Genomic DNA, 11822 nt, shown 5'->3' with positions numbered 1-11822 from the left:
CGGGACGATGGAGAGGAGGTAAGTAGGTCACGCTTACCTCCACTTGTTCCCGCTTGTGTGTGGGCACGATCGCAGTGCGCATAATAGTACGTACCTGGTCCAAAAGTACTATTACTGAGCACGTCAGAAAGGGGTTAAACAGCTGTGACACATGCAGAACTATATCCCTCAAGGAATTTATTTAGAGGTGTGGTGAGCATGAACCTGCAGGTGCTTCACAGAATTTTATAACATTGAGCTTTCAAAATGTAAAAATGCATTTTCCCACAGCAATGTTACTTTAGTAACAGGACAAAATGGACCATACAATTGGTTGTACGATTTCTCCTGAGTACACCAATACTCCATATGTGATGGAAAATTACTGTTTGGGCGCACAACAGGGCACGGAAGGGAAGGAGCACCATTTGGGTTTTGGAGAGCACAATTGGCTCGAATAGATAGCGGACGTCATGTCACATTTCCACAGCCCCTGATGTGCCTAAACAGTGGAAACCCCCAACAAGTGACCCCATTTTGGAAACTACACTTCTTGTGGAATTTATCTAGGGGTCTAGTGAGCATTTTTAACCTCAGGCAATTTACAGAGTTGTATAACATTGGACTGAATAAATGGAAAATTACCATTGTTTCCTCTAAAATGTTGCTTTGGCCTCAAGTTTTTAATTTTCAAAAGGGATAAGGATAATGAGAGAAAGTTAAATATACAATTTGTTACTCAATTTCTCCTGAGTACGCCAATACCCCATATGTTGTCGAAAACAATTTTGAGACACAGTGCATAGCTCAGATGGGAAGGAGCGCCATATTGACGTTCAGATTTTGCTGGAAAGATTTGAAAATGCGATGTCACATTGGCAGAGCCCCTGAGGTGCTAGAACAGCAGAACCCTTCCATAACTGACCCCATTTTACAAACTAAACTCCCCAATGAATTCATCTAGGGGTGCAGTGAGCTGTTGACACCACATGTACCTCACAGAATTATATACCATTTGGCTGTAAAGAAAGGATAATTACATTTTTACCACTAAAATGTTGTTTTAGCTCCAAGTTATTAACTTTAATAAGGGCTAATAGGAAAAAATGGACCTCACACTTTGCTGTGCAATTTCTTCTGAGTGCACCAATACCCTACATGTAATTGGGAAATACTTTTCAGGCACAATAGAAATCTCAGAAGGGAAGGAGCGCAATATTGTAGTGCAGATTCTGCTGTTATGGTTTGAAGGTGCCATGACTCACTGAAAGAGCCCCTGAGGTGCCAGAACAGTAGAACCCCCCATAAGTGACCCCATTTTACAAAGTACACCTCAATGAATTCATTTAAGTGTGCAGTGATCATATTGACACCATAGGTGTGACAAAGAACCTTATAACATTGGGCGGTGAAAAAAATAATAATAACATCATTACCACAAAAAAATTATTTTAGCCCTATTTTTTACATATTCACAAGGGGAAATGGGTAAAAATGACTTAAAAATTGGTCACACAATTACTGTGAAAAGTGGCAATATCCCATATGTGTATATCTGTACAGTACTGCTTAGCCATACGGCGAGGCTCGGGAAGGAAGGAGCGCTATTTGACTGTTGCAGAACAAATTTTTGTAGAATAGTTTGTGGACTCCATATGCAGAGCCCCTAACTGACAGAAAAGCAGAATCCCCCCTCCAGTGACCCCATTTTAGAAATCACACCCCACTGGGAGTTTATCTACAGGTGTTGTGACGATTTTGACTCCATGGGTGTTTTCCAGAAACAAGAAGTAGTGGTTGTTGCTGGGTGAAAATTGTAAATCTGTTATTATAGTGCCCAGCACATTATGCCCAGCTCATGCTTCTGAAGAATTGTACCCTGTACATTAAGTGGGCTCTCATCGCTACAGAAATGCCAAAAATGTGGATACTAAATGTGGGTTATGCACACTGTGGGGGTCAGAAGGGAGGGGAACATTTGGATTTGGGAGCGCAGAATTCACTTGGTTTCTTTTAGGGGGCGAGGAGCATAGCGCTTTTCCGGAGTCTTTTTTCTATCAGTAACATGGAAGCCCCCCTATATATTCATTGACAGATGATGGACCTGAATGGGCACTTACTTCTTTTGTGAATTGAGTTGAAGCTTTTATTGGGAACATTTTGGAACACGTTTATTCTGTGCTCTGCGCTGAGCACTTACATCGGGGTCTCCATTTAAATCTCAGAATGATGTGATTCAGATGAAACCCCTAAGGGATCCATTCACTATAATGAGGCAGCGAAGCTACTCTGGACTCTGTCTGGCCTCTGTTCAGAGGTGTCCTTTTCAGAGGTGCATAAAACTGTGGCTGACCATGCTTTTATGCACACTTAAAAAGACGGATGCTGCCATATCACAGGCCTCATTATAGGGAATCTTCCGCCAGGGTTTCCGTCTGAATGACGTATTTCAGAGATTTACATGGAAACCCCGGTGTAAGCGCTCAGCGCAGAGAGCAGGATGAATGTGAACTGAGCCTCACTGCGATCTTTGGAAAGCAAAATGAACAAATCAACAGCAGGTGAAGAATTGTTTTTATTTATTTTTTATGCTGTTCCTCATGCGGTATAAGTGATTAGACAACTTTGTTCTTTGGGTCGGTGCGATTACAGTGATACCAGATTTAGAACTTTTTTTAATGTTTGGCTGCTATCACTTTTTTTGCAAAAAAAAGTTTTTGCACAGCCATATTTTGAGAGCTACGATTTTTCTATATTTCAGCCGTCAGTCATGTGACAGCTTGTTTTTAGCGAGATGAATTGACATTTTTATTGGTACCATTTTCAGGCACATAACATGTTTCGATCATTTTCTATTTTGATTTTTGGGAGGCAGAATGAATAAAAGACTGAAATTCAGGAATTTTTTTAATGCCATTTATCATGTGGTAAAAATTGATACGGTAGCTTTATTCTTTTGATCACTACGATTACAGCGATACCACATTTATATAATTTTTAATGTTTTGCTGCTTTTGAACAATAAAAACAATTTTATAGAAAAAAATAATTGTTTTTGCATCACTGTATTCTGGGAGCTTTTTTATTTCTCCGCTGACAGAGCTGTATGGTGGCTTGTTCTTTTTGCAAGACAAGATGATGTTTTCAGCCATACCATTTTTATTTACATTTGACCTTTTGATCGTGTTTTATTCCACTTTTTTGGTGATATGATGAAAAACCATAGTTTTTTGCCACGTTTTTTATTTACTTGTTGTTTACGGTGTTCACTGAAGGCTTTAACTAGTGAGACAGTTTTTTAGGTCAGGTTATTCCAGATGCGTCGGTATGAATTACCGGTATATGTACTTTTTTATTTTATTTTTGTTTTTATAAAAATATACGTATTTATGGTTATGTGTTTTTTTTTTATTTTTTTATTATTCTGTGATTTTATATATATATATATATATATATATATATATATATACAGTACGGACCAAAAGTTTGGACACACCTTCTCATTTAGAGATTATTCTGTATTTTCATGACTATGAAAATTGTACATTCACACTGAAGGCATCAAAACTATGAATTAACACATATGGAATTATATACTTAACAAAAAAGTGTGAAACAACTGAAAATATGTCTTATATTCTAGGTTCTTCAAAGTAGCCACCTTTTGCTTTGATGACTGCTTTGCACACTCTTGGCATTCTCTTGATGAGCTTCAAGAGGTAGTCACCGGAAATGGTCTTCCAACAATCTTGAAGGAGTTCCCAGAGATGCTTAGCACTTGTTGGCCCTTTTGCCTTCACTCTGCGGTCCAGCTCACCCCAAACCATCTCGATTGGGTTCAGGTCTGGTGACTGTGGAGGCCAGGTCATCTGGCGTAGCACCCCATCACTCTCCTTCTTGGTCAAATAGCCCTTACACAGCTTGGAGGTGTGTTTGGGGTCATTGTCCTGTTGAAAACGAAATGATGGTCCAACTAAACGCAAACCGGATGGAATAGCATGCCACTGCAAGATGCTGTGGTAGCCATGCTGGTTCAGTATGCCTTCAATTTTCAATAAATCCCCAACAGTGTCACCAGCAAAGCACCCACACACCATCACACCTCCTCCTCCATGCTTCACGGTGGGAACCAGGCATGTAGAGTCCATCCGTTCACATTTTCTGCGTCGCACAAAGACACGGTGGTTTGAATCAAAGATCTCAAATTTGGACTCATCAGACCAAAGCACAGATTTCCACTGGTCTAATGTCCATTCCTTGTGTTCTTCAGCCCAAGCAAGTCTCTTCTGCTTGTTGCCTGTCCTTAGCAGTGGTTTCTTAGCAGCTATTTTACCATGAAGGCCTGCTGCACAAAGTCTCCTCTTAACAGTTGTTGTAGAGATGTGAATGCTGCTAGAACTCTGTGTGGCATTGACCTGGTCTCTAATCTGAGCTGCTGTTAACCTGCGATTTCTGAGGCTGGTGACTCGGATAAACTTATCCTCAGAAGCAGAGGTGACTCTTGGTCTTCCTTTCCTGGGGAGGTCCTCATGTGAGGCAGTTTCTTTGTAGCGCTTTATGGTTTTTGCAACTGCACTTGGGGACACTTTCAAAGTTTGCCCAATTTTTCAAATTGACTGACCTTCATTTCTTAAAGTAATGATGGCCACTCGTTTTTATTTACTTAGTTGCTTTTTTCTTGCCATAATACAAATTCTAACAGTCTATTCAGTAGGACTATCAGCTGTGTATCCACCTGACTTCTGCACAACACAACCCAATTTATAAGGCAAGAAATCCCACTTATTAAACCTGACAGGGCACACCTGTGAAGTGAATACCATTTCTGTTGACTACCTCTTGAAGCTCAACAAGAGAATGCCAAGAGTGTGCAAAGCAGTCATCAAAGCAAAAGGTGGCTACTTTGAAGAACCTAGAATATGAGACATATTTTCAGTTGTTTCACACTTTTTTGTTAAGTATATAATTCCACATGTGTTAATTCATAGTTTTGATGCATTCAGTGTGAATGTACAATTTTCAAAGTAATGAAAATACAGAAAAATCTTTAAATGAGAAGGTGTGTCCAAACTTTTGGTCTGTACTGTATATATTTTTTTTACTTATGCCCTCTATGGGACTTTAACTTTTATTTACTCTGATCGCTGGTATAATGAATTGCAATGTATTACACTTGTCAGTGTTACCTTGACAGAATGCTTCTTAGACCATGCTCCTGGCATGGTCTAACAGGCCACCGTAGCTGGCAGACCCAAAGGTCATCATGACAACCTCAAGTTGTCATGAGAACCTCGGGTTGTCATGACTTCCATGGGGCGCTCGCGATGACGTCACAGGAGTGCCATTCGGAAGGGAGCCCCATCCCTCTCCTAGCCTACTAAATGTTGCGATCCATATTGACCACAGCATTTGGGGGGTTAAACATCTGGAGGCGGTGCTGACACTACTCATGGCTGTGAGAGCTGGATCTCGGCTATCACTTAAACAGCTCCTGGCAGCAATCGCGCTTGCACAGCACCTGTGCTACACATGATCGCCATGACGTACCTATATGTCATTGGTCGGGAACCCTTTCCCACCCATAACATATAGGTACTTCAAATGTTGTGAAGGGGTTAATAGTTCTCTTGTTAAGGAAGGCATGTTTCCTCTGGAGATTTAATCTTTCTTTCTCAGAAGGTAGGATTGACCGCTTGCCTTTTGAGGGGGGGGGGGGTGGGTTACATGAAACAACTTTTAACTATTCTTTTTGTATGGGCCATTTATGTACTTGTACAAGTTAGTCATATCCTGCCCTTGATGTGTCTTCTGAAGATTAAATAAATGTAACTCTTTAAATTTTTCCTCATAACTAAGGATCTCCATGCCTTTTATCAGTTTTGTGGCTCTTCTTTGTAACTTTTGTAACTCCAGGGTATTTATTATATGACCTGTCCAGGACTGAACTGCATTTTGCAGATGGGGTCACGCTAATGCTCTGCAAAGTGGTAATATTACACCCCTATCCCACAAATATTTGCCTTTTTAATGATAATATCCTGCAGGCTTTAGAAAGTGCTGATTGACATTGCATGTTATTATTTAGTCTGTGATCTACATGTACACCCAGATCCTTCTCTACATATTTTCATACATATAGAGATGTACAAAAGCATGAACAACAAAAAGATGACAACATGATCATATGAGAGGAAACAGCATGACAAGCTACTTAGATGCGAACACAATATTCCCATCTGTGGTGTGCGCCTCTTAATGGATTCGGTGCATATTACCATGCCTTTCCTCTTAAGACTAAGACTGATGAGTACAGTGCTTTTCTTAATGAATCAGACCCTAAGGGCACGTTCCCATGATCAGGATCCGCTGCTGCCCCGACGCGGCAGAACATCCGCACCACTTCCGCCCCCATTATACAAATGAGCGGACACGCTTTTTTTTTTTTCACATGTGGATTTTCCTCATTGATGTTAGTCTATGGGGAAAATCCACATGCGGACCCGAAAGAGAAATTGACATGGTGTGGATCTGAAAGACGCGCCACATGTCAGTTTCCGCGGGTGATCCGCAGGTGTACAGAGACGCATAGTGGACAAGGGATTTCTAGAAATCCATCCACTATGCTGTAACATCTGGCCGCTGCGGGTTTGACGCTGCATAAATACACAACATCAAAACCACAGCAAATCCTGAACGTGGGAATGCACCCTTATTGTTATCGCATTTCCTTGATGTGGGTCAGCGGTATGGTGTAGTTGGCAACCTTCTGTTCATTATCAGGTGTAAGGTCTGGGAGAATCTACCCTGACACCATGTTGTAGGAGGCCAATGTTGCCGAGCCCTCCGTTTGGGAGAGGTGTACTGATCACATGCTTAGGGAACCGGTCAGCTCCCTCACACCTAACAAACCGCCACCATTGCTTTAGTATAATAATGCATCATGAAAGCATTGACAATGACTTTTAAAGAGATCCTGTGTGCACGATGTTGTAATGTAAAGACATGGCTGTAATGGCGATGTAATACTGAAATCTAATTATCAGAAAACTTCTAATGGTGATTACAGAAGAACAACAAAGCGGATTTCTTCACCAGAGGTACCATTGTAATCAGTATTACTGCGCCATTACAGCCATGTCTTTACTTTACATTACAAAATCACCCTGACAGGTTCGCTTTAAGTCAGGCTTGTAATACACAAATGAGGAAAGACTAGTCCGGTGGGGTGTTGATTCCTCCAGACGGGTCTGACCTCGGACCCTGTAATACCCCCATGACAGCAGAGCTGACATTCTCCGCACATTGCCTCCATTACCACGCAGCCGCAATCTCTCACATGCGCGTGACTTTGTGCCTGCCTGAGAACGCACAATGAATCCGGGTGTCTAGGGTTTCTGTAAGATGTCAACCCTTTAATGGAGATGACCGCCAATGCAGAATTCACAATTGCAGAAGACAATGGTGAAGTCAGGTGACTCCTATCAGAGGGCGATCGCTACTTTGGCTGAGAAATGGCAGCCTGTGGGTGTGAATGATGACGTGAGAGTCGGGAGAGTGGAAAGTAACTGTATAGTCTGAAGCAGGCCCTGAATTAAAGGGGATTTCCATTACACCAATATTGTTGGCCTTTCTCTAGAAGAGGTCATCAATGTCAGATACGTAGGTCGTAACACCCGACACCCCACCGATCAGCTGCAACCAGTTGCATGTTTTTAATGTAGAGTGGAGCTCCACCGCCCGTCACACTGCTTACTGGCCGCTCCACATTCATTGAATAGTATCTGGGCAGCATGGTAGCATCTGGGCAGCATGGTGGCTCAGTGTTTAGCACTGCAGCCTTGCAGCACTGGGATCCTGGGTTCAAATCCCACCAAGGACAACATCTACAAGGAGTTTGTATGTTCTCCCTGTGTTTGTGTGGGTTTCCTCCGGGTTCTCTGGTTTCCTCCCACATCCCAAAGACATACTGATAGGGAATGTAGATTGTGAGCCCCAATAGAGCGCCCACAATGTCTCTAAAGCATTGTGGAATTAGGGTATGTGCACACGATGCAGAAATGAAGCAGAAAATTTCTGCATCATTTCTGCATCTCCCTGGCAGAAAAAACGCATGCAGATTGTGCATGCGTTTTTCCTGCAGAATACATGCGGATCCACATGCAGATTCACATGCGTTTCCGCATGCAGATTGACAAGCGCTTTCCAGGCGATTTTAGCATCACCTGGAAAGTGCTTGACAACTAGGTCACACTATATAAATCCATGCAAACAGCATGGATTTATACAGTGTGAACCGAGAGAGTGTATATACTTACCTCTGATGGCCCGCGCTGTCCTGCTCACTCCGTTCTCCCGGCTGCCGGCAACTTTGAATTGAAAGACCTGCCGACGTCAGCGTCACGTGACCCGTCACATGACTCTGACGTCACCGCAGGTCCTACAACTCACTGCAAGTGCCGGGAACCAAGCGGGAGCGCTGCGCGGGCCGACAGAAGGTAAGAATACATTTATTTTTTATTTTATTCTTCTTTTTACAGCTTTTTTAATGGTACCTGGGTGTGGATGAGACTCTCCTCTCCTCCACACCCGGGTACCATCCGCACATTAGAACGCACCAATTACGCAAGTACAAATGCTGTCTTGCGGAATTGGCGCGTTCTAATGCAAGTCAATGGCGGCGAAATCGCCGCGTTTCCGCAAAATTAATTGACATGCTGCGGATTTTTGACCGCAGCGTTAACGCTGCGGAAAAATCCGCATCATGGGCACAGCACATGCGGATTTCCATTGGGGAACATTGCTGCCCTTCTACCATGCGTTTTTCATGCGTTTCCGCGGCGTTTACGCAACTGCAAAAACGCCGCGGAAACGCATGAAATACGCATCGTGTGAACACAGCCTGAATGGTGCTGTATAAGTGAGTAAAATAAACAAATAAATAAAATTTGATCTGCTGTGCCCAGGAGTGGCCCCTAAACTGTGACTGAGTGGGGTCTTCCACATTGTGGCCAAGTCGTGATCACGCTACATGGCAGTGAGTGGTGCACACACTGTCATGATTTCCCAGTATGAGCAGGCGGTTACATGACTGTCATATGCCAACCTGTGCTCATGTGCTCATGTCTTATTTGAAGAAGGATGAGATGTGTTGCCATGTAACCGCAGGTGTGCAAATCACATCCCCTGTGGCCCCCACTCGCACAAGAACCACAGGGGATCCTGACAGTGTGAGCGTTGCATGCTTAAAATGGAGGGTCTGCACACATCTCTCCAAGCCTGGACAACCCCTGGACGTTATCAGAGGTCTTCGATATAGGTCACAGCAACCTTCAAAAAGGCCCCTCCCTGCTCAGCACCACCTGTGGAGAACAGCTATGGGGGTCTTCACACACAAGTAGCATTTTTGGCTGGGAAGAAATGAGCCCTATTCCTTGTCCTCACAGTCTTATGACTGTCCTGTCCCCGGCTCTCACTGACACCATGAGACCGGTCACAGCGAGACCCTCGGGCCTGCACGACCCCAGCTGTGCGGGACTATAGGGCAGCTCGGCAGGTGGCAGACGAGCTGTGATGTGCGCTGTGTCCCGATGTGACATCCCCGCTGCACGGCCGCTTCCTGAGGTGACTGCACCGTGGGCCGCACCAGCCGCCGCTTCTCCGCCCAGTCTGAGAGGAAAACAGGAAGGAGGAGGCGACGTGAGGCCGGTACATGAGCACCGAGCTACCGACAGCGACAGCCGGCCCGGATATATGAGTCCTCCCAACGAGTAAGTACGGAGGAGCCGGCTCTGCAGGGCAGGCTGTGCGGTGTGTGCAAGGGATGTGTGCTGTGTGTTTCTGCGATGTGTGTTCATGTAGTGTATGTGTGTGTGTGTGATGTGTGTTCTATGTATGTGTGTACACAGTGTGTGTGTGATGTGTGTTCATGTAGTGTGTGTGTGTGTATGATGTGTGTTCTATGTATGTGTGTACGCGCAGTGTGTGTGTATGATCTGTGTTCTATGTATGTGTGTACGCGCAGTGTGTGTGTATGATGTCTGTTCTATGTATGTGTGTACGTGCAGTGTGTGTGTATGATCTGTGTTCTATGTATGTGTGTACGCGCAGTGTGTGTATGATGTGTGTTCTATGTATGTGTGTGTATGATCTGTGTTCTATGTATGTGTGTACGCGCAGTGTGTGTGTATGATGTCTGTTCTATGTATGTGTGTACGTGCAGTGTGTGTGTGATGTGTGTTCTATGTGTGTGTGTGTGTGATGTGTGTTCTATGTATGTGTGTGTGTGAAGTGTGTTCTATGTATGTATGTGTGTACGTGCAGTGTGTGTGTGATGTGTGTTCTATGTATGTGTACGCGCAGTGTGTGTATGATGTGTGTTCTATGTATGTGTGTACGCGCAGTGTGTGTGTATGATCTGTGTTCTATGTATGTGTGTACGCGCAGTGTGTGTGTATGATGTCTGTTCTATGTATGTGTGTACGTGCAGTGTGTGTGTATGATCTGTGTTCTATGTATGTGTGTACGCGCAGTGTGTGTATGATGTGTGTTCTATGTATGTGTGTGTATGATCTGTGTTCTATGTATGTGTGTACGCGCAGTGTGTGTGTATGATGTCTGTTCTATGTATGTGTGTACGTGCAGTGTGTGTGTGATGTGTGTTCTATGTGTGTGTGTGTGTGATGTGTGTTCTATGTATGTGTGTGTGTGAAGTGTGTTCTATGTATGTATGTGTGTACGTGCAGTGTGTGTGTGATGTGTGTTCTATGTATGTGTGTACGCGCAGTGTGTGTGTATGATGTGTGTTCTATGTATGTGTGTACGCGCAGTGTGTGTGTGAAGTGTGTTCTATGTATGTGTGTGTGTACGTGCAGTGTGTGTGTGATGTGTGTTCTATGTGTGTGTGTACGCGCAGTGTGTGTGTGATGTGTGTTCTATGTATGTGTGTGTGTGATGTGTGTTCTATGTATGTGTGTGTGTGAAGTGTGTTCTATGTATGTATGTGTGTACGTCCAGTGTGTGTATGATGTGTGTTCTATGTATGTGTGTACGCGCAGTGTGTGTGTGAAGTGTGTTCTATGTATGTATGTGTGTGTGTACGCGCAGTGTGTGTGTATGATGTGTGTTCTATGTATGTGTGTACGTGCAGTGTGTGTGTGATGTGTGTTCTATGTATGTGTGTGTGTACGTGCAGTGTGTGTGTGATGTGTGTTCTATGTATGTGTGTACGCGCAGTGTGTGTGTATGATGTGTGTTCTATGTATGTGTGTACGTGCAGTGTGTGTGTGATGTGTGTTCTATGTATGTGTGTATGATGTGTGTTCTATGTATGTGTGTACGCGCAGTGTGTGTGTGATGTGTGTTCTATGTATGTGTGTACGCGCAGTGTGTGTATGATGTGTGTTCTATGTATGTGTGTACGCGCAGTGTGTGTGTATGATGTCTGTTCTATGTATGTGTGTACGTGCAGTGTGTGTGTGATGTGTGTTCTATGTGTGTGTGTACGCGCAGTGTGTGTGTGATGTGTGTTCTATGTATGTGTGTGTGTGATGTGTGTTCTATGTATGTGTGTGTGTGAAGTGTGTTCTATGTATGTATGTGTGTACGTGCAGTGTGTGTGTGAAGTGTGTTCTATGTATGTGTGTGTGTACGTGCAGTGTGTGTGTGATGTGTGTTCTATGTATGTGTGTACGCGCAGTGTGTGTGTATGATGTGTGTTCTATGTATGTGTGTACGCGCAGTGTGTGTGTGAAGTGTGTTCTATGTATGTGTGTGTGTACGTGCAGTGTGTGTGTGATGTGTGTTCTATGTGTGTGTGTATGCGCAGTGTGTGTGTGATGTGTGTT

The 11822-nt window shown here is 43.7% G+C and overlaps 1 protein-coding gene across 1 annotated transcript in view; it reads left to right on the top strand.

The window, feature by feature from the left end:
• Positions 1 to 9485: 9485 nt before the first annotated feature.
• Positions 9486 to 11822, top strand: part of SLC29A3 (solute carrier family 29 member 3) — an 86624-nt gene continuing 84287 nt past the window's right edge. The window contains exon 1 of the mRNA XM_073685854.1: positions 9486 to 9746. Coding sequence (XP_073541955.1) covers position 9746 — 1 coding nt within the window. The 5' untranslated portion in view covers positions 9486 to 9745. The remainder of the gene's footprint in view (positions 9747 to 11822) is intronic.

The sequence above is a fragment of the Phyllobates terribilis genome, unplaced genomic scaffold (assembly GCF_046119375.1).
Source record: "Phyllobates terribilis strain yellow unplaced genomic scaffold, ASM4611937v1 Scaffold_5__5_contigs__length_657084704, whole genome shotgun sequence".
NCBI lineage: Eukaryota > Metazoa > Chordata > Amphibia > Anura > Dendrobatidae > Phyllobates > Phyllobates terribilis.
Note: the sequence above shows the minus strand (reverse complement) of the source record. Positions and strands in the feature narration are given on the sequence as shown.